This window comes from Colius striatus, chromosome 18 (assembly GCF_028858725.1).
Source record: "Colius striatus isolate bColStr4 chromosome 18, bColStr4.1.hap1, whole genome shotgun sequence".
NCBI lineage: Eukaryota > Metazoa > Chordata > Aves > Coliiformes > Coliidae > Colius > Colius striatus.
In genome coordinates this window covers 12108481-12129289 of record NC_084776.1, presented here as the reverse complement: position 1 = coordinate 12129289, position 20809 = coordinate 12108481, and the positions used below count along the sequence as shown (strand labels likewise).

The window sequence follows — 20809 nt, the reverse complement described above, 5'->3', positions numbered from 1 at the left end:
TTGTATTTAGTAAGCTCCGTAGTGTTATTCCATGCAGAAGGGACTAAGGGAGAATAAAAATGCAGGGGAGTGGTGTCTTTGTGTGGTATAACTGCTTGGGAGACGCCTGGGAGAAGCAGTAACCCTTTATGAGAAGCAGCGGAACGCCATCCATGGCGTTATTGGGTAGCCTGGGCGCGGAGCCGAGGCGGAGCCGGCGCTGACGGCCGCCAGTCCGACACACGAGCCCGGGGCCGGGCTCTGCGGTTCCTGATGTGGCACCTGTGCCCTCTGCGCCGTTCTCCTCCTGGAGCCGGAGGACGGGGCTGGGGGCGCCGCGGGGCCGCTCCGCGCCCGCCGCGTTCCGGCGGCAGCTACGTGCCGGCGCTCAGGTCCGCAATGAGCCGCGGGGGCGGGGAGCGCCGGGCCCAGGCGGAGGCTGAGGCGCGGCCCGCCCCGCCTGCCTCTGCGGCGAGCTTCGGGGCCCGCGGCTTCGACCTTCCACCGCGTCGTTGGGGTGGCTGGGGGTTGGGTTTATTGCTCCGCGGCGGGGACGGGACCGCAGGGTGTGGGGGCGGCCGAGCCCCGTTCTGCTGGCGGAAGGCGGGCCCGAGGCTGCCCGGCGGGGCCTTTTCGCCGCGGGGGCCCCGTTTCCATCGTCTGGCGGCTTTCACCCCGCGTCTCCTCGCACGGCCGCTGCGGGAAGCGCTCGGTGCTCCCTCGGGTGACCCCGCGCTAACGGGCCGGGGCAGCGCTGGCGGCCGGCGGTTAATTAGAGGCCGGTACATTGCGGAGCACGTGAGGGGGCGCGGCAGGGCCGCTCCCGCCCCGGAGGCCGCATTGGCTGCGGGCGGGGGCCCGCCCGGCGGAGGCGGGGAGAGGGGCAGGAGGCGGCCGCGGCAACAAAGGCAGGGGAGAGAGGGAGGGCTGGTGTTGGCCGGCGTTGCCTGCGCGCGGGGCGCTCCCCTGCCTGCGCGCCCCGCTCTGCCCTAGTCCTGCAGCCCCCGGCGGTGAGGGCCGCTCGGCAGCCGCGCCGGGCCCGGGCTGCGCCGGCGGGATCGCAAATGAAGTGCGAGAACTGCACCAAGAAGGTGAGTGCGGGGCGGCGCGGCCGGCTGGGCCCTGCCCGCGCCCCGCGGCCGGGGGAGCTCGCCTGAGGGGGCGGGCAGCGAGTGGAGATCCCCCCCTACCCGGGTCCGTGCGGCGGGGCGGAGCGGCGCTGGGCTGCCGCCTCCAAGGTCACCGGCAGCCGCAGCACCTGAACGCAGCCCCGCGGCGGGTCGCGGCGGCAGCTCCCGGTGAAGCGCCGACCCCCGTTACCGTCGGGACGCGGCTGTTCGCCGAGCCCGGAGCCGTCACGTAGCGCCGCGGCCTGACGCGTACAGCCGGCTTGTGCTTTGCTCGGGTAACCTCCCCTTGCGAGCAGCCAGACCCGCTCGGGAGGCTACGACCGAATCTCTGAGCAATTCTTTCCACCGTAGCACATGGAAACAAGGCCTCGCGTGCAAAGATGCAGATTTAACACTGCCAAAGAATTGTCAAAGAGATAGATTCGGTTCTAACGATACCGAATCAGCAGAGATGTTCTTGTTGAACTGTGGATGTTTATTTTATGTTTTGTTTCAGGAATGCAGTAAAAAGCAGAAAAATGATGATACACAAAGTACATCTGTTGATGGGTTGAGTTCGAGTGATGACGTTGAAGAGGTAATGTTCCATCTAAAAATTGTAATTGCTCTTTTTGGGGTTTTTTTTTTTTTGTTGTTCTACCACAAAAGAGATTATAAGTAGAGAACTTTCAAGATATAAATACAACAACAAAGAACAAGCAGTTGTAGGCAATTTTGAGTGCTTCTAGACATCTCATGAGGATCAAGAATCTTTTAAGTGGAATAAAAAGCCCTTTACAAACACAAAATAGATGTTGAAGCTCTAAAAAAAATTCTGAGTGTCAACAACTTTTCATCAAGTCTTCAAGAGACAGAGCTTGTAAGAAAAGAGGAGTTTTGATAATACCAGGACACAAAATGTCATTCCTTATTTTGGACGAACCTGCAGGTCATGTCCTGGTTGTGAACAGAGAGCCGTTTCCCTGGGAACGAGTTCTTCACTGAGGGGTTTTTGGTTGTTTGATTATGGGGTTTTTTTTCCCCTCCCCATAGTCTGGTTATGTTGCACTTCTATCCAAATATTCCTTCTTCACACAGATGAGGTGCCAGTGGTATTGCAGACAGAAGTAGGAAAAACTTGATGACGTCCTTAATGTTTACAAATACATAAAGGGCAAGTGTCAGGAGCCAGGCTCTTCTCAGTGGTAGCCAAGGACAAGGGGCAACAGGTACAAGCTGGAACAGAAGAGGTTCCAAAGGACAGAGCACTGGAAGGGGCTGCCCAGATGGGCTGTGGAGTCTCCTTCTCTGGAGACATTCAAACCCAGCTGGATGAGTTCCTGTGTGCCCTCCTCTAGGTGGTGCTGCTCTGGCAGTTGGGTTGGACTAGATGATCACTTCTAACCCTCAAGATTCTGTGATTCTGTGTATGTGTTCAATGTGATTGTAGGACTATGATCTGTTTATTCAGTCTCTGAGTAAATCTTTCTTTAGAGGGGCATCTGGCTGTTAGAGACATGTAATGGTTCAACTAAAAGTTTTCTTAGTTGCATGGTGAGTCGATGGGGACTGTCAGCTCTGAAATGTGATGCAAATCAAGTTACCAGAACATGGGCTAGGGGGCTAAATTTAGATCTGTGTTTACACTCACACATTTTGCAGTTTCACAGTAATTAACAAGAGCAGAGCCATGAAGAAGCACGGAACTAATTGTTTCGATTGCTTCCAAGTTCTCTTGGATGCTATGTAAGTGTCATGGTTTTAAACAAAACAGTGAAACTATGTTTATTCCTCACCTGGGTCACTGAAGAGGTCTTGAAAATTGTTTTATCATTATTAAATACTTGCTTGCTGTTTTTTTCCCATAGAAAAATGAGTCTCGTACATTGGCTGATGCTAAAATACTCCTTAGCGACTGCCTAGCTTGTGACAACTGTATGACGTCAGAAGAAGGAGCCAGAGTTTTCCAACAGAATCAGAAGGAGCTCTTTCGTGTTTTGAACCTTAATAAGGTAAAGTGACACAAACAGTAACAGACTGTTTTCCTCAGGAGGATGGGTGTCAGGAGGCTGGAGCCAGGCTCTTCTCAGGGATGGCCAATGATAGGACAAGGGGCAATGGGTATAAACTGGAACAGAAGAGGTTCCAAAGAAACATAAGAACAAGCTTGTTCCCTGCTGAGGTGAGGGAGCACTGGCAGGGGCTGCCCAGATGGGCTGTGGAGGCTCCTTCTCTGGAGACATTCAAACCCCCACCTGGATGAGTTCCTGTGTGCCCTGCTCTAGGTGTTTCTGCTCTGGCAGGGGGGTTGCACTGGATGAGCTTTTGAGGTCCTTTCCAACCCTTGAGATTCTGTGATGCTCTGAGTCCATTATAGAATGAACAGCTTGGTTTCCTAAGGCAGATAACATTGTGAGGTTATGCTTTTTCCAAGGAGAAAGTTAAAACTTCAGGCAAGAAGAACGCTATAGTACCTTAAAATAATTTTGCACTAGAGTTGCAAGATCACAGCACTTCACCTAAATGCTGGAGGAAAGTTACTGCACCTGCAGAAGTAACATTTTGTTGAAACGTAAATCCCTCATTACTGGATTAACCAATTAACCTGTGATTCAGTGTTTATAAATACTCATACCTTCATTACTAGGACTGTCCTGGGTGGTTTTGGTGCTAATGTATCCACATAACACAAAAGGTGTGGTTTTGAAAGTAGAATTGTTTTTAATATATCTTGGAGCTGACTGTATTTGGAACATAACTTTTTGTCTAAACTCTTAGCAAAACCTACACAAATGTTGTGGTGTTGGTTTATTTTCCACTGAGATCTGAACTTCCTGGAAACTAGTTGCTGTCTGTTGTGTTCAGATCTTTAAATCTTGATACCAAATTGATTGTTTGAGTTCTGCCCCAGACTTCTGTGTCCTTACTTGGTGTGCAGAAGCCTTCAGAATTGGTACTTATCTTAACCTGTACCCAACTGTCATTAAATAAGAGAATTAATTACATAGTGATACAGTTTTCACAGAACTAGTTTAACTCTCCATACAATATGATGTCATACATGAGAAAAGGAGAAGAAAAGCCAGGGTGGAATCTTTTGGGTCACATGGGTCCTATTAAGAGAGCCCAAAGCCTCCAGCGGGGAGGCAGCTAAGTGCCTTTGATACAAACTTCAGGGGTCTGGAAGAGGACAGTGAGCAACAGAGATGATTTTAGGCAATAACAAGCTCTATTGAAGGGTCATCATCAAGCATTTAGGATGTCTTTAAGTACAAACTATGGTCCCTAACACTTTAGGATGAGGTTTGTCTGTGGCAGAGTCCTGGTTTGTCTTCCAAGGGTTCCACTGGTATGGAAAATGTCCCAACTGAAAAACAAGATTCATCTTCAAATAAGTGTCATAGCCATCAGAGCTTTACAGTTGTGCACCTTGTTGGCTACTTTCAAAGGGTTCTTTGGTGCCTACAAATGCTGGTTTGTGTGTGGAGGGTCCAGTCTTGCTGATTTCACTCAACAGCTTCAGTGACAGAGACACAGGAGCCTTAACAAAGGATCAGATTTGTAATTTGCTGAGTTAAATTTGTAACTTCAATTGCCCACCCTCCTGTATACATTGGGTTATCTATTTATTGGTACTTAGACATACAGCATTTTAATACCTGCACTAACATTTCATACAGCTTCAGTGTCACTGATGCTGAATGGCTCTTAACTTTCCTGATGCCACTAAGAGACCAGCCACAGAATTGTCCTCAGAGGGGTAGATTTCTCTGAGTTGTATCAAAAATATCCCAAACACCTACAGATAACTAGAGGTGAACACTGACAGAATCAGAGGAACATCCTGGCCTGGCCTCAGGAAGCTCCATAGTTATTTCATAGGGGTTTTAACAATAGGGCCCACTGAGGAGTAACTCAGGAGTAGGTAAGGGAGCATTACCCTATTGTGCTGACATGCCTTCTTTTCTTTGTTTTTGTTTCCTTTACCAGAAGTGTGATACCTCAAAACACAAAGTGGTGGCAGTGTCTATATGCCCTCAGTCATTGCCTTATTTTGCTGCTAAATTCAACCTCTCAGTGAATGATGCAGCCAAGAGACTCTGTGGTTTCCTCAAAAGTCTGGGTAAGTTTGAGTTTGTTACAATGGAGGAGCAGAAAAGGGGGATGACTTTAGATTTTTGCTTCCTCAGCAGAGCTCTTTGTTGTGCAGTTATCAAGTGCCATTCCACAATCTAGTTTAGAGGTTGAAATACACACTCTGTGATATTAATGACAGTGCACCAGTGTGACATACCCCAGCTTCAGACGTGGGTTGGAGGCATTAACCTGTAGGTGGTAATGGTCACAGGATAGAAGGACATTCTAGAGCATTCTTTAAAACCTTCACTGCCAAGACATGGGGAAGGATTTGATCATGAGCTTCCAGAAGGTTTCCCCTTATTTTGTAACTTGAGGGAGGAGCAAGTTCCCATCCTAAATGTTTTCTAGTCCTTCTGACACATAACATCTCTAGAAGACTCTCAGTTCTGATGGTTTTTTCCTGTGGTTTGGTATGACATGCAAGAACTTCTGTATTTTCTGTTACAGCTATATTTCTTTTGCTCTTTTTACTGTGTATAAATCTTTATTTAAAGAGCAAAAGCCACTTTGCCTATAGGTTTGGGATATTTTAATGTGCATAAGGAAGGAAGGACAGTAATAAAATTACGAGCTGGTTTCCTCTCATATATATTAGTTTGTCCTAGTTCTTGTTCATCCCTGTATGCAATATATCTTCATCTAAAAGGAGTTCTCTTGGGCCCCAGTTTTCTTAGAATGCTTTCATTATCTGTGCCTCACTTGCTGTGGGGACGTGCTCCATGTTACATAGGCACATAGTGAGTGTGTTGCTAAGTAAGCAGACACAAGGTCTCTGCTACGGTGGCAGTGTTCTCATGTACCTTTGCAGACCACTTGCTGTGCTGCTTTGCTGGATGCATTTTTTTGTGGGTAATGCTCTGTGACTTCAGCATTGAATGTATGAAATGCTGCTTTTGAAGAGTCACTGCAAGTAGCCCAGGAGTCAACAAAATGCCATTCAGTTAAACAAAAAGCAGTTATATGCTGAATGGCAACCTTATAAGGAAGTACACAAGAGTTGGAAGTGTTACCAGTCCACTTTAGCAAGTTGGTGGTCCTTTTAAATTCATGACATAGCAGATGGCTTTTCAGTGTATGATTTGGGGTTTTTTTGACTCTACTGTTTGTGAAGATTTGGAGAGGGGAGGAAATATTGATCCTCCAACATCATCTGTAGACCTGGAACTTGGAAAGAAGCCTACAAGATGGAAAACATTCCAGTAATTCTCTTTTCCTTACTGCTTTCTCTCATAGGGGTGCATTATGTATTTGACACCACTGTAGCTGCTGATTTCAGTATCCTGGAGAGCCAAAGGGAATTTGTGCAGCGGTACCAACAGAGGAACCAGGAGGAGCATGCCTTACCAATGTTTGCTTCTGCTTGCCCTGGTGAGAGTTGATTTCTGCAAGCCTCCTGTACCTGAGCCTAGTCTCATTGGAACTACCAAGGAACTAAGGAGAGCATGGTTTCATTCGAGAGCCTTGTGTAACCTAAAGCTTTTTGCCTTGTTTTTGAGAGATACCAGATGTCCCACACAGTACTTGTTACCAGGAGCACTCATCATCCACAGTGCATTTTAATGCCTTGCTAGATGGGCCTATTTTTCATGGGCTATTGGGAGAGAAATTTGTTTCCAAGGAGCATCATCAGCTTTCCCATATGTGAGTGAGGTGCCACAGCTGTAAATGGGATGGACGGTGCAGACAAACAACAGGTGTGATTGTGCTGGATCAGACATGTCCTAGTTCAGTTGTAGGTCCTTATGCAGTCAGATGCAAAGGTTAAAATACATTACATGTCTGGATCTTACAGTTGTCTTGGAGCTCTGTAAAAGGTGATGGGTGTAGATTCTGTTGTTGCTCCTCCAAAAAATTAAAAAAGAACCTTGCTGTAGTCCACAGCCTCTGATGATACAAAGAACCTGAACAACTGGTTTCCTCTGCTGGTGTTTGTGCCATTGATGAATCAGTTGTATTTCCTATCACTCTTATAAAAGCACATGTTGTGTATCATAGAATCACAGAATGGTGGGGTTGGAAGGGACCTTTACAGCTCATCCAGTCCAGCCCCCTGCAGAAGCAGGTTCACCTAGATCAGGTCACACAGGAACGTGTCCAGGTGGGTCTTGAAGCCCTCCAAGGAAGGAGCCTCCACACCCTCCCTGGGCAGCCTGGGCCAGGGCTCCCTCACTCAAACACTGACACAGTTTTTCCTTATATTTAAATGGAACTTTTGTGTTTCAGCTTCATCCCATTACCCTGTTGCTAGATACCAATGAAAAAGTGCTGCCCCAACCTGACACCCACCATTTAGATATTTGCAAATGTTAATAAGATCCCCCCTCAGTCTCCTCTTCTCCAGACTGAACAGCCCCAGTTCCAGCAGCCTTTTCTCAGAAGGAAGATGTTCCATCCCCTGATCATCTTGGTGTCCCTGCACTGGCCTCTCTCCAGCACTTCCCTGTCCCTCTGGAGCTGGGGAGCCCAGAACTGGACACAGGACTCCAGATGAGGCCTCACCAGGGCAGAGCAGAGGGGGAGCAGAATCTCCCTCAACCTGCTGCCCACACTCCTGATGCATCCCAGAATGTTGTTGGCTTCTTGCCCATGAGGGCACGTTGCTGCTCATGGTTAGTTTATGTTTAGTTTATTGTCAGTCTCTGGATAATGAAACTGAAGGACAGAAACACTGAGGTCTTTAGTGCTTTGTGTAAGACCTTAGGAGAAATTCATCAGAACTGGAACTGAGGACTCGGTGGCTGCTGCTTATGTGTCCAGACCACAAGGTTTAACGTGATGGTTCCTTATTGACACGAATCTTTGAGGAAGTTTGCTAACTGATAGAATAAAACCACAGCTTCCATTTCCTCAAGCAAAGTTCTGAACTTGCCACTTGAGCCTAGGGGAAAGTAGCAAGTGCAGTTACTCTTAAAGACATCATTTCAGTTTGTTAGTTCCATTCCTAAAAAAAGAACTATCAAAAAGGAGGTAAAAGTAACTCCTTTGCCTCACCGCCCCTCTCCCTCATTCTACCTTACTGAGTTCATGGTGGTGTTCTACAAAGGCTGGTAAAAATACAGAACTACCTCTTTCTAGCCTGAAATTGCTCTAGTGAATTGCTTTCTTTAACAAAATGTTACAGTGGTAAGAGAGTGAGTTAAAGTTGTGTTTGGTGATGCCCAGAATCTGCTGTTGTCATTGATTTAAATACTGCTATTTAAATGATCCTTCAGTTTGCTCTGTATGTTCTCTAATGGAAGTATCTGAGTTGTGCTTCAGCAACTGCCTGTGTGTGTTAAGAGAAAAAGTATCTCTTCTGTTACTGTTATCTTAATGTTACCTCTTATCTTTGGGAGCAGACGTGCCATATGTTGGGTTTTTTTATCTAGAGCCTGTGAAGCTGAAACAACTATTGCTTTGCCTTCTGTGGTTTCTTTTCAGAAGATGAGGATTTCATTTAGAACTTCTGAGATGATCATTTTAGTTTTCTTCATCTATAAAGAGAGCTCAGATCATCTGCTGCTCTCATGGAAAAATGTCTTTAAATAGTTAATAGAACACTTCTCTTGGCCTTGCCCGTTCTGCAAATATTGTTTCTGCCTTTAGCACTAGTGAAGATGTTGTCTGTCTGCTGTGGTATGGATGTTAGCAGAGCTGTGGGTGCCTTCTGCTTCTGGAAAACTTCTGAAATATCACTGTAAGCCCGTTGTAAAAGCAGGTAGTGTTTCATTCCTACCGACAGCAAATGCATTTTAAGAGAAATCATGATCAGTCATCTTTAAAGTAAGGTTGTTCACTGTGTTTCCTGACTAACTGTCTGGGTGCCTTTTCTGTTCCTCATTCTCTTTCCTCTCTCTGCCCCTAGATTACATAAATTTGTCCCAGAAATGTCATTTACTGGATATGTTTATCACAAAATGTGTTTTATGTGGCCGTGCAGGTATAAGGTCAATGTGAACTCAAGCCTAACTGCTTTACTCTTATTTTCTTTGGGTGTGACTTGCTACAGAAATATCAGCCTCTGCAGGAGTGATCTGTGGTGTGTCTGCCAGGAGCAGAAGAGTATAGCCTATACAGGCCCAGAACCTGATCAAACAGCATCTTGTTGTCTTCATTTTAGTTGTTCTAACCTTCTCCTGCTGGTTCCTTAAAAGAAGGTGATCTAATTTTAGGGAGCTTTGTTTCCTGTTGAAAGTACAACAGTGTAGCTCCTGACTGTACATGGAATATCTCAGAAGGAATGGGTTCTCTTCCTTAATTTATCAAACTGGTCATCAACATGAAGCACTTTGGTGTTTTTCATGCACTGCCAACCTCTGTGAACTCCTGGAAATGGTCAGTGGGGCAGGCTTACAGCACACATGGGAAGAGCATTAACTGTTGAGGATTCAAATGCTTTTGTGCCAGTCAAGTGAACCCATTTCCTCTTGCAGGAATGAGGTTTGGCAGCAGCAAAGGATTCTGTAGCTTTTCTACCCTTTGTGCTGATATCTGGGTATTATTTATAGCACAATCTTTGATCTACTCCTGACAAATCACTAAAAGTAATGTGTTCTGAAGTACCTGTGCAAGAATTTATACAGTGATTTGTCAGGCTTGCTTGTTTTGCTTTGATGCTAACAGAAGCCAGGAGATGGCAGAGAGTCTGAATGAGTTTATGAAGGGTACAGAGGTACGTTGATATGAGAACTGGATATCTCAGACTTCCTGTAAGTGTGTCTCTGGAGTTCAGCCCTGTTTATGAGTAGGCAGAAACAGCTAATGCATGCGTGAGGTGCAGATAAATGCCTCGTGTTGCTCCTTCACAAGGCTGCTTGTATCATAAACACTGTCATTGTGGAGCTGGAACTACCAGACAACTTGTTCCATCTACTGCAAGGACAGAAACATTTCAAAAAAGTGCTTTGAGCAATACACCTGACAGAAGTCTCCTGGAATTTAGTAACATTTCCTTATTGTTTGTGACTACAGCATCTAAAATGTTCCAATTCTTAAAACCAGCCTTGTAGCAGGAGTGCTGTGGTGCTTACTGGTAATCAGAGTTGCAGTGTAAAATAAGGACCTTCCAGAAATGCTACTCAAGTCCAAGCCAGAATGGTTTTTAAAACTGTCCTTGTTTTGTTTGAAGCAGCTTTTGTTCTGTTTTGACAGCACTTGAGACTAAAGCCATTTAAGACCATGCAGATTATGCTAGTACTGTCTTTGTACCAAGCACCAAGAAATGAAGTCCTTTGTTGCAGGTAGTATCTTGGACCTGAAGTCCCAGTTGGAGTTGGAACTTAAACCAACTTCCTATTCAGAGTCTAGCAGTTCAGCACAGACCTGACATGTAAATCTGTACTCACTAGCTTTTTCTACAATGGAAATGAAAGCTTGTTGAAGATTATATATGTCTTTGAGGTATTCAGGAGGGCCAGTATCTGCCCATCTTGAAGTCTGTGCTTTAATAGGAATTGGAAACATTTAAACAGCTGGAGGATCTTCATGTTTCCCTGGTACTTTCTCATTTTCATCACTAAAACTTGTGTTACGCTGGGAGAACTATTTCTCTGCCACAGAGAGACAAACCATCTCAACAGCACTTGGATTCCAGCTTTGTGCTGTTGTTGGCCTTTGTGGCAGTGTTCTGACTTAAACATTACCAGGTGCTTATACATAGGACTTAATATGAAGCTTAAGAGTTAACCTACAGGTTTTACCTTTCTTGGGCAGCATGTACTTCACAGCAGTTTTTCTCTTATGTAGAGACTATTCTATTTGAAGATGTAAGATTTAAATAGTGAAGAATATCACCATTCTTAGCAGCAGAACCAGCACACTTCTCTAGAAGGCTGGGCCTAACCCTTCTGCACAATTTGGATGTCTGGTTCTCAGTTCCTGGAGGTGAAGCAAAACATTCTGAATCCTTGGCTGTGGAAGATACTGGGCTGTTGTTTTCAGTAAGAGTTACAGTAGCTAAGAAAGAAATGCACACCCCAAATCTCTTAATCTCTCATTTGTTAGTTCCTATTGTGGAAGGTGGGGAATAATAGAACTACTCTGGATATTGGAGGTGGTGTCAACATAGCTAGTTTGTCAGAGCTGAAATGCTGAAAGAGTCTGGTGAAAGGAAGGGGAGATCTTGAGTAAGACAGACTATGTTGCATACAGAGAGATTTCAGTTGATCACTCTGCTTCTACAGAAGGTGTGGCTACTCTCACAATAGTAAAATAAGCTATTTTTCTCTGGGCTTGATCCATGTGCATCTTGTGCTAATGCTTCCATGTGACTCTCCTGTCCTACAGGGGACAAGCTGGCGAACAGAAGGTTGCAGTGAAGCAGATGAACAGAGCACTTTTATTGTAGTATTTTTTGATCCAAGGACTGAGGTGTAGAAAGTAGCTTTTTGTTATCTGGGATCTTGTTCTTTCTGTTTTGTGAAATCTGTGCATTAGGAAGGGTTTAGTAGGTCATGAAGTTCCCAGTGGCTTCTAGGTCTAGAGTTAGTGACACAGTGAATTACTGAAGCCAGCTGTAAAGCACTATTAAGGTTTCCTACAGTTCCCAAAGTGAGGCTTCCAGCCTACACAGAAATATCCCCCCTACTGTGAGGGCTTCTTCATTTTGAAGAGCTGTTCTGTCCTTGCTGCCACTTTGCCATACTTGTGAGCCACTTCACTACCTGAGTGTGGCTTTCTGTGGTTCTAGGTTGGATCCGGTATGCTGAAAGGGTACTTACCAACCTCGTGACCTCCCACATTTGCACTGCAAAGTCTCCACAGCAGATCATGGGCTCTCTGGTGAAGGGCTACTTTGCCAGGCAGCAGGTAAGCCATCCTGCTTTATTTTTAACCATTATACTAGTCTAAACAGATGAGTTAGAGGGTTTTAATACCGAAATGTAAATCTCAGTGGACTATAAAGTGATGAAACATCTTCCTGAATTGTCTTCTACTTGAATAAATGATGCTCTGCTGCTATAGAAGTGCCTGTCAGAAAAGTGTACAAAGAACCTCATTTGATGCAGTGCAATGTGAGCTGGCAGCAATTCTTGCACTCCCAGTGCAACGTGGATCTAGGTACTTAAAATCAAATCCAGGGTAGCTAAAGAGATTCTTGTTAGATGCAGCCTGTGTAGCTCCACAACACAGCCAAAACAGGAGCAGAGAGGAATGGTGTAGAAATTGTCCTGCTCTCTGGGACCAGTGAAAGCCTTGCATCCTAGAAACTAACCTTATTGTCTCAATTCTGCATGTGAAAAGGTTGTTGTTCTTTTATATATTATACATTATAGAGGAGAGTATTTCTACCTCCACACAGACAAGTTCTGATGGACTTGCTGTGGATGAAATGAATGGGTGACAGTGAGAAAACAGACTGCTGAAGTCCTGACTTGCAGAGGCATTTTGATTGCAAGGCATGGATTGTCAAGCAAGCAAAGGCTGTGGGAAATGTGTTCTGAAGGAATAAATACAAGTTTCAGTCAGAAGACTGATGTTGAATGTTTGTTGCTGGTGCTTTGTGACTTCTGGCAAATCACTTCCTCTGTGCTGCAGGCTTGAAATTGAATTGCTAGGGATTGATGACTAGTATCACCTGCATAGAGTTTATGGTTTTGTCCTTGTCATCCTTCAAGATGTCTCTTCTCTTTATGGAACTCACATGTGCTCTCTTCTGTGCACCACAGAACTTGTCTCCTGATAAAATTTTCCATGTGATTGTGGCACCTTGTTACGACAGAAAACTGGAAGCCTTGCGAGAAGATTTCTACACTGCCTTGAGTAATTCCCAAGAAGTTGATTGTGTCCTGACATCAGGTTAAATCTTTAAACTTGCTATTTATAAAGACAGAGGTGAATCACCATTGTTAGAATAGCCTTGATGCCAGATTTGGATATTTTCAAGTCTGCTTTATTAATGAAGTTGCCTTCTTTTTTGTGCTTTAAAAATCTGGTTTTGTGCTGCTGCCAGTATAGATATTGTATAGAAAAGGCAAAGCAAGAAAGACTTTCCTAAGTTGGTATTCATCTGAAAACGAGATTCAGGTGTTTGCTTTTATCAGCCTCTTCAAAAAAATAAGAGCTACACAACTCCATGTTTAAAATCAGTCTCACTTATCTGTGGTCGTTATTTAGTCTCCACTGGGATTATTCATAACATTCCAAGTGCATGGCACCAGGGGCTTTTTGGTGTGGCTCTTTTCTACAGGCTTCATGTCTGAACTATGTATCCTCCTTTTACCCCTGCAATGCAGAAATGTCTTCCAAGCTTTACCTTGGGTAAAGGGTAAGGATAGCACTGTGCAAGGCATGGAGCAAGCTCAAGGCCCTTTTCTTCAGGGCTGGAAGTGTCAGACTTTTCAGTTACTGGAGGGAACTGACTCTAGTAGGAACTGAAGAACGTGACTGTAGGCACACACAGGCGTTGGGACATTGACCTCTTAAACAGAGGCACACACAGCATGTGTGTTTTGCTTTGTGTGGAAAGTAAAATGTCATGTGTTTTCCTACAGGTGAAATAGTCCAAATAATGGAACAGAAAAATGTGTCTTTGGAAGATGTGACTGCAGTAGCTGTGGATAGCTTGTAAGTAGTTTTCTTGTGGATTGATTCCTTATTTTGGTGACAAATGACAACAGGTTTGAGCAAATTCAACATAAATGTAAAGCTTTTCAAAAGAGTGGGTTTTTTTCTTTCTAAAGAAAAAGAGCCTGCATCAAAGCCTGAGCATACTGGCATCTCATCCTTCATGTCGTGGCCAAAACTCCCCAAAGTCCTCTCTTAGTTTTCATTACTGTGTATAAAATTAATACCAAATAGATAACAGTGAATACTGTCTACATGCAAAGCAGATAATTTGAGCTAATTGTCCCTGTCTAGTGACTCTTTTAAAATTGATGGGGTTTGAAGATGTATGCAGGTCCTTGTTTAGATTTTAATACAGTAATACTAGATCAGGCTGTATGATAAAGTTCACCACTTGCTAGTAAGTGTGACTGTTTCAGGATGGTGACTCCATTCAGAGCTTATGTACAGCTGAACAATCTCATTTGTGCCCCTCCAGCTGTCTGGCCTCACACAAAGATGCTGAGGTGCAGTCATGGAGTTGACCATCTGTTCTATGCTTTCCTCTCACACAGAGCAGCATCCTGACAGCAAATTTCTTCTTCCCCTAACACACTCACATGGAATTGATGGAAGAAACATCCTTCCAGGAAATGATGATTTTATTACTTTTAATACTGATGTTGGCTGTTAGTTTTTCAAGATCAGCTAAAGTTGAACTGTGCTTCAGATGCAAATCACACAAAGCACTGAAGAGATTCTGTTTACTGGCTGTATGACTGGCTCAGAAGGCAGCATGTGTGGTGTTCTAATTCTCAGGTGTGGTTACAAAGGCTGGTCTCACTGATCCTTGTTCAAATGTGACAAATGTTACTTGGTATCTTTCCAAAGTAGTGGAGCAATTTTCTTTTGCACAAAATAGAAAGCTCTGGAAATGTTTTAAAGTCCTTTTCACTTTCAGTCAGTAGCCTGCTTGGATCTTGTCTAGACTGGAGAAATTCAAGTGTCACTGTGGGGATGTTTTCAGAGCTGTATTTGTGGTGTAGCTCTTACAGTTACCTCCACCAGAGATTGCTACACAGAGGGAGAATTACATCAATAAAGGTCTTACAGACCTAATCACATAGAGGTGGCTGTTCATTTCTAAATCAGTCTGTCCAATGAAAGAACAGACTGTAATCAGAATATACCTGCTTGAATGGATAACTTTACGTTGGAAAATAGTTTGTAAAAGGACTAATCTGGTGATAATGGTTGAAGCTGTGAGACCTGATGACAGGCTTTTGCTCTTCTGAGGTGTTAAAAAAACCTATATAACTTGAACTCTTAAAACAAGTCCCAGCACAGCAGCAATCTGTGGTGAAGTGCTTGGTATTAAAAAGCAGCATGAACAAAGTAACCTGTGTTTGTGTTCTCAGCTCACTTGAGTATTCTCCAGCCAAAGGCTGACTTACTAACACACAGCAATTGGCTAAAATTAGGAGACCTGTCACAAAGCAATATCACCCAGGTTATTTAGAACCAAAAAGGCTGCAATAGTTCATAAGTAGATGCAGTGGCATAGTGTGGAGGGGCCAGGCAGGCTGGGTTTGTAGACTTAGCACAGACCTAAATATTTCTTTGTCATTATTACAACTTCAGCATTTTTTGTTATCAGGGTGTTTGCTGTGGTCATTTTGGTTTTGTTGTCAAATGCTCAGACTGCTGCAGTGTAGGAAAGGTCACTTCTGGATGTTCTGGGAGGAAGGTAATTAGACTGGACCTGGAGAGGCTTTTACATACGAGAGCAAATTACACAGTATCTCAGTTTGCTAATCTGAAGACAAATATCTCTTCTTGAAACTAGCATTACCCAGAGAGGAATGTGAGCCTGTAGAGCTGCAGTTGTTGACAATCACCAGTGCACATCCCAGGAAGGGTTGTACTGCAACTGCTTGTGCTCAGCAGTGCTCTGTCTGTAACTGAAGGGGAGCTGAACCTCCAGGTCAATGCCCTGCCTGTTGGATGTGATCTCACTTAATCTTCTTTCCTGACCTCTGGTGTAGCACTTGGGGGAGACAGAGAAGGGAAAAAACATACCACTGGATTGAAGTGAAGGAATGACATTTTGGAATTAATCTTTTGCTGTTGCTTTCTAAGGTTTGATGAAATAAAAGAGGGAGATGTGGTAAGACACGACGGGAAGAGATCTGATGGTTACCTGGAGCACATTTTTAAACATGCTGCAAAAGAGCTTTTTGGTATGGATGTCAAGGAGATCACCTACAAAGCATTAAAGTAAGTTAGTTTTGTATGCTTGTTACGTAGGATGGGCTAGCTAGAAAAGAGTATTATGCTAAGGGCGTTGTCCAAATGCTTCTTAAACACTGACAGGCTTAGGGCGCTGACCACCTTTCTAGGAAGCCTGTTCTGGTGTTTGACCACCCTCTTGGTGAAGAAATGCTTCCTAATGTCCAGTCTGAACCTCCTCTGGTTTAGTTGATGCTCCAGTGAACCCTAATGCACTTATTGCTAAACTGGCTCCTTTGCTGTTAGGCAGTTACGTGTTCTAAACCTGTAAATTTGTTGCTGTAAAGTAGCTCTTGCTTTGGTTAATAAATGACCTGCCATCAACAATTAAGCAGAATCCTGTTCTGATCATTCAGCCCCACCTTCTGCTTAACTCAGCTTAGAAACTAAGAGTTTATCTTTACCTTACTATTGTCCTTGCTCTGTTCTCTTCATCCCTTCAATTGGATCATCCCTTTGGTAATGCAGAGGGTTAAAATGTTCTCTGTGTATCCCCACAGGAACAAGGACTTTCAAGAAGTGACCCTTGAAAAGGATGGTGAGACAGTGTTGCGTTTTGCAGCAGCTTATGGCTTCAGAAACATCCAAAACATGGTGCTGAAGTTGAAAAAAGGAAAGTTTTTGTACCATTTTGTGGAAGTCCTTGCCTGCCCAGGAGGTAAGAAAACTTGTGGATCCACAGTTGTTCCTCACACACATCCCAAATCTCAAAGGAAGGTTGTCTTACATTCCCCCTTAATTCTCCTCTTAATAACCTCAGGTGCTTACTATTTAATGAACAGTCCAGAACCTCAATCCCATATGCAGAGTTGGCTCAGGAATTGATTGGCTTTCCTAGAATTAAGCACTCTGTTATTTGCTTTCTTCTGACCCATAAATAAGCAACAGTGTGGCTTTTATGATGTCAAACCTCAGAGGAATTGCTCTGAAGTGGTGGTTGTCAAGGGCAAGAGAAGACAAGGAATGTAATTAAGACCACAGAACTATGGAGAAGGCAGACAGAGATAGTTGACATGTGAATCTCATTTGCATTGAGGTCGTGTTGACAGTGGAGTCACCAAGTGAACAGAAATTCCAACAGTGGGGGAAAATAATCACAAGTTCACATAAACTTTTTCTCTTCATATCAAATCTCCATTACCGTTACAGCCTTTCTCTTTTTCCCTAAGGGTGCCTGAATGGAAAAGGTCAGGCTCAAAGTGAAGATGGGAAACCAGATAAAGCACTGCTTAACCAGATGGAAGAAGTGTATGCTGCAATACCCGTCAGGCTTCCAGAAACCAACGTGCATGTAAAAAAGATGTACCAGGACTGGCTGGAAGGCATGGACTCTAAGAAGGTCCAGGAAACTTTGCACACCAAATACAGTGCAGGAAATCAAACAGCAAGTAATCTGGATATCAAATGGTAGTAAATGAAACTTGCAAAAGATTTGCTGAGGTTAATGAGAGATTCAGCACTGGAAACATTCTATGCAATCGCAGATGCTATGCACTAGCCGAGTGTGTGAGTGAGACACTTCCTCCTTGTGGATTCTTACTGGTCAAGAACCATTGCATTTTACAAAGAGAAGTCTCTGAAAGGCCTGGTTCCTGCCATTGTCTATAACTTTTACTGTGTATAATCTTCTGCATATAATGCATTTCTTATTCAAGAAGGTGATCTTGCAAGGTACATAAACACTTTCTGCCAGGGGCAGGTAGTGCAATTCCTGATGAAGTTGCTCCCTGAAGTTGAAGGGTTCACTTCACACAGTGGGCTCCCTCAACAAAGCAAGATTATTTTAGTCCTACTACTAGATATACAGTCCCTTTCAGCCTGGGAAAACCATCCTCATGAACTTCAGTGGTGTTGCAGTTGTGAAGTACCCTGGGATTGACTTGCCCTGTTAATAAAACAACCCCATCGCAGGGGCACGTGTGTATATGGAGAGGAGTAATGAATGTAGGTGTGTCTTCTCTCCATGGCTTGAAAAAAAACTATTCAGTTCCAAGCTAGCCACCACTCCTTACTGATGTAACATTTTGTTAAGGAGGAGGATGCTACATATAAATGGAACTTGGGAAACTAATACCAAATGGTTCTAATGCAGCCCTTCATTAAGAATAGTTCCAAATAGGGTGATTGGTACAAAGAGAACTTTCCTACTAAGTTTTCTTACAAACTTGCAGCTAGGGATAGTGGTGCTGCTTCCTTTGTCAAGCCTCTGTAGGAGAGTGAAACATGCAAATACACTGTCAGTGAGCACAGGCATGCCCCAGCTTTGCTCTACTGGCTGAGCCAGACTTACAGCAGTGATTCTCTCATCTTTCAGTGCACAGAATACCACCATCTTCTTTCATTTATCTCCACACTGACAGACTTGTGCAAAAATACCTTAATGGAGTGCCTCTTAAAAAATACTTAGTGATGCTTATAAGCTCAGCACAGCTACTACACATTGTCATCATAGATTTAGGTGCTTTTCTTGGTTTTTTTTCCTGAAGTATGCTCTAGAGGTTTCATTTCACAGGCATCTTGAAGTGGTATTTGCATGCAAGCTTTTCTGCAGCTTCAGGAGTTGGCAGAGGGTTGTTCAAGAGTGTGGCAGACAAAATGAGAAACTACTGCTAAACTTCTTTAGATTTTCCTGGTAGCATCAACTTTGTTCCCATGCTTTGAAGCTGGCAAAGGTTCACCTTCCCTGTTCCAGTCCGAAAGTGTGGATGGGCTGTTTTTAATGATTTCAGGCAGTTTGAGTGGGTCATCATGTCAATGTCTGAGTGTTACAACCCTGTGTATGAGTAAGATCTGATACTGCAAAAACCTGTGTGTTTGAAATCCACCTGTAACCTGAACACAGTAGCTGGGATCAAGACACCAGTGAAATTAGTGCAAGTTCTTGCCTTGCCTAGACAACAGAGACAGGAACCTAAGTATGTTCCCCTGATGACAAGTTCTCCTAATGGGGAGCTGTTAATAGCATTCCAGCTTCCAATTGGACTTCCACTTAAACAACAGAGCATTTCACTTGGAGGGATGTTGTCTTTCAGGTGCAAATGAATTTGATTGCCGTGCTAACTAAATGCACACAATGAGATTATACCCATAAATTAACCTCTGCAAGCTGTTCCTTGGTATAAAAACATTATCCTAACTTGGTGCAATAGCAGAACATCTACAGAAATCTACCTCTGTACAGGAAGGGAGTCCAGAAACTGTGGGAAGACTTGTGTATAGCTGAAAGTGTAATAAATGTCTGATAAAGATGGTGGTGGTGCATGACATTTCTGAACAGGTTGCTTCTAGAAGCAACATTCAGCTCCTTTGGTCTGATTTTCTTTTATCTATCATCATTTCCTTAAAGAAAAACTCCCTTCAGCTGAATTATCTTGTAACAAAGTGCTTTTGTTCTGTTTGTATAGGCACATGTTTCTGTGTATATATGGTTTGTAGCTTGGTGGCATGTTTAAATTTTACTGCTTCAGGCTGTGGTAGAGTATGCTGATTCTTTTGTATGTACAGTGGCTACAGTAGTATGAACAATTGTTTCCTTTTCTGATGAATTCTTCAGTAAACTACCCAAGAGCTGCCTTGCTGTTCTGACAGGATATTCTCAACCTGTTTGTACAGCTTGAAAACTCCTCATCTTGTGTACCTGTTCCCCCTGGCCATGATACTTGCCTGGGGCACTGAAGAGCCTCACTTCTCTGTAAGTGTGTAAAGGGAAAAGGTTGCTCAGTGCACAAATAGAAACTATTTCAGTTGAATCCAGCATTTCTTCCATCTACTGAAGTGTTTTAGCCTCTTGAGATAGTAGCAATGTGAAAAGCTAGGTTAGTCTGCCACCATGTTGTTTTTGGAGGTGAGGAAAGCGTCTTACCTGGGTAGCTTGTAGGGGCTAGGTGGAGTGGATGTGTTACCACTAGTGACTGCTTGTCTTCTGTGTCAGCTTTTGTTTTATAGGGGTTTTTTTGGAGTAAAGCTGATTTTAAGTTTTTAAAGCCCTTTAAAGTGCCAGTTTAAAATAAGACATCCCTTAGCTATGAGTCCCAGACTCACAGGGTGAAGGGGTTGGAAGGGAACTCCTCCACCTTGCTCCACTGAAATTGTAATGTATATTATAAGACCTTGTTGCAGCTTTTTATATACTGAAATACCTGCCTCAGATTTGCTTCTGGGTTTCAGATGTGCAGGTGGGAAGTCTGTCACTGTTGACAATGTGTGTCTCCAGACACGCTTTCTGAAGCTACAGCAGTGTTTATTTCCTTGGTATGACTTTGGCAACAAATAGTTTTCACTGCTATTGCCTTTTCATCAACAGGAGAAGTTCCCAGTGCAGTCACAGCCATAGTGCTTTACTCTCACTTGAATGTTGTGCTGAGACTGTCCTGTCTCTTAGGTGATTTTTAGGAAATGCTGAATTGGAGGGATGGCAGGAAAGTCACTGCTAATGTTAAATGACTTGGAAAACTGGCTTGGGGTGTTACTGACTCGAGCATATCGAGTGTTTGATATCCTGGGGTGTAGTACTTCATTCTGAGATGGCTACAAGGGATGTGCATTTTGAAGTACTTTTGCTTCTCCAGTAAGTTTGCCTCAGCCATGGCACCTAGAGTTAGTGAGCAGGGACAGATACGGGCTCAGATTATCACTTACAACAACAGATCTGTGTGCAGCAGCCTGAGCTGGTTTATACTGGGATAAATGTTCAGTTACCTAAAGTTTGGTGCTTTGTATTCAAGTGGAGCATGACCATGCATTGTCCTGAATAAATCTTGATACTGGTA

General features: G+C 44.0%; 1 protein-coding gene across 2 annotated transcripts in view; it reads left to right on the top strand.

Moving 5' to 3' along the window:
- NARF (nuclear prelamin A recognition factor) overlaps positions 1 to 20809 on the top strand; it is a 26243-nt gene extending 5434 nt beyond the window's left edge. The window contains exons 1-11 of one of the 2 annotated variants that reach the window (XM_062010898.1): positions 864 to 1070; positions 1606 to 1686; positions 2957 to 3100; positions 5079 to 5211; positions 6462 to 6596; positions 11896 to 12014; positions 12875 to 13004; positions 13700 to 13772; positions 15891 to 16028; positions 16541 to 16698; positions 17210 to 20809. In XM_062010898.1, the coding sequence (XP_061866882.1) occupies positions 1044 to 1070; positions 1606 to 1686; positions 2957 to 3100; positions 5079 to 5211; positions 6462 to 6596; positions 11896 to 12014; positions 12875 to 13004; positions 13700 to 13772; positions 15891 to 16028; positions 16541 to 16698; positions 17210 to 17451 (1380 nt within the window). In that variant the 5' untranslated portion in view covers positions 864 to 1043 and the 3' untranslated portion in view covers positions 17452 to 20809. Of the gene's footprint in view, positions 1 to 863; positions 1071 to 1605; positions 1687 to 2956; positions 3101 to 5078; positions 5212 to 6461; positions 6597 to 11895; positions 12015 to 12874; positions 13005 to 13699; positions 13773 to 15890; positions 16029 to 16540; positions 16699 to 17209 lie in introns of those variants that run through there. The other variant, XM_062010897.1, reaches the window with a different exon arrangement.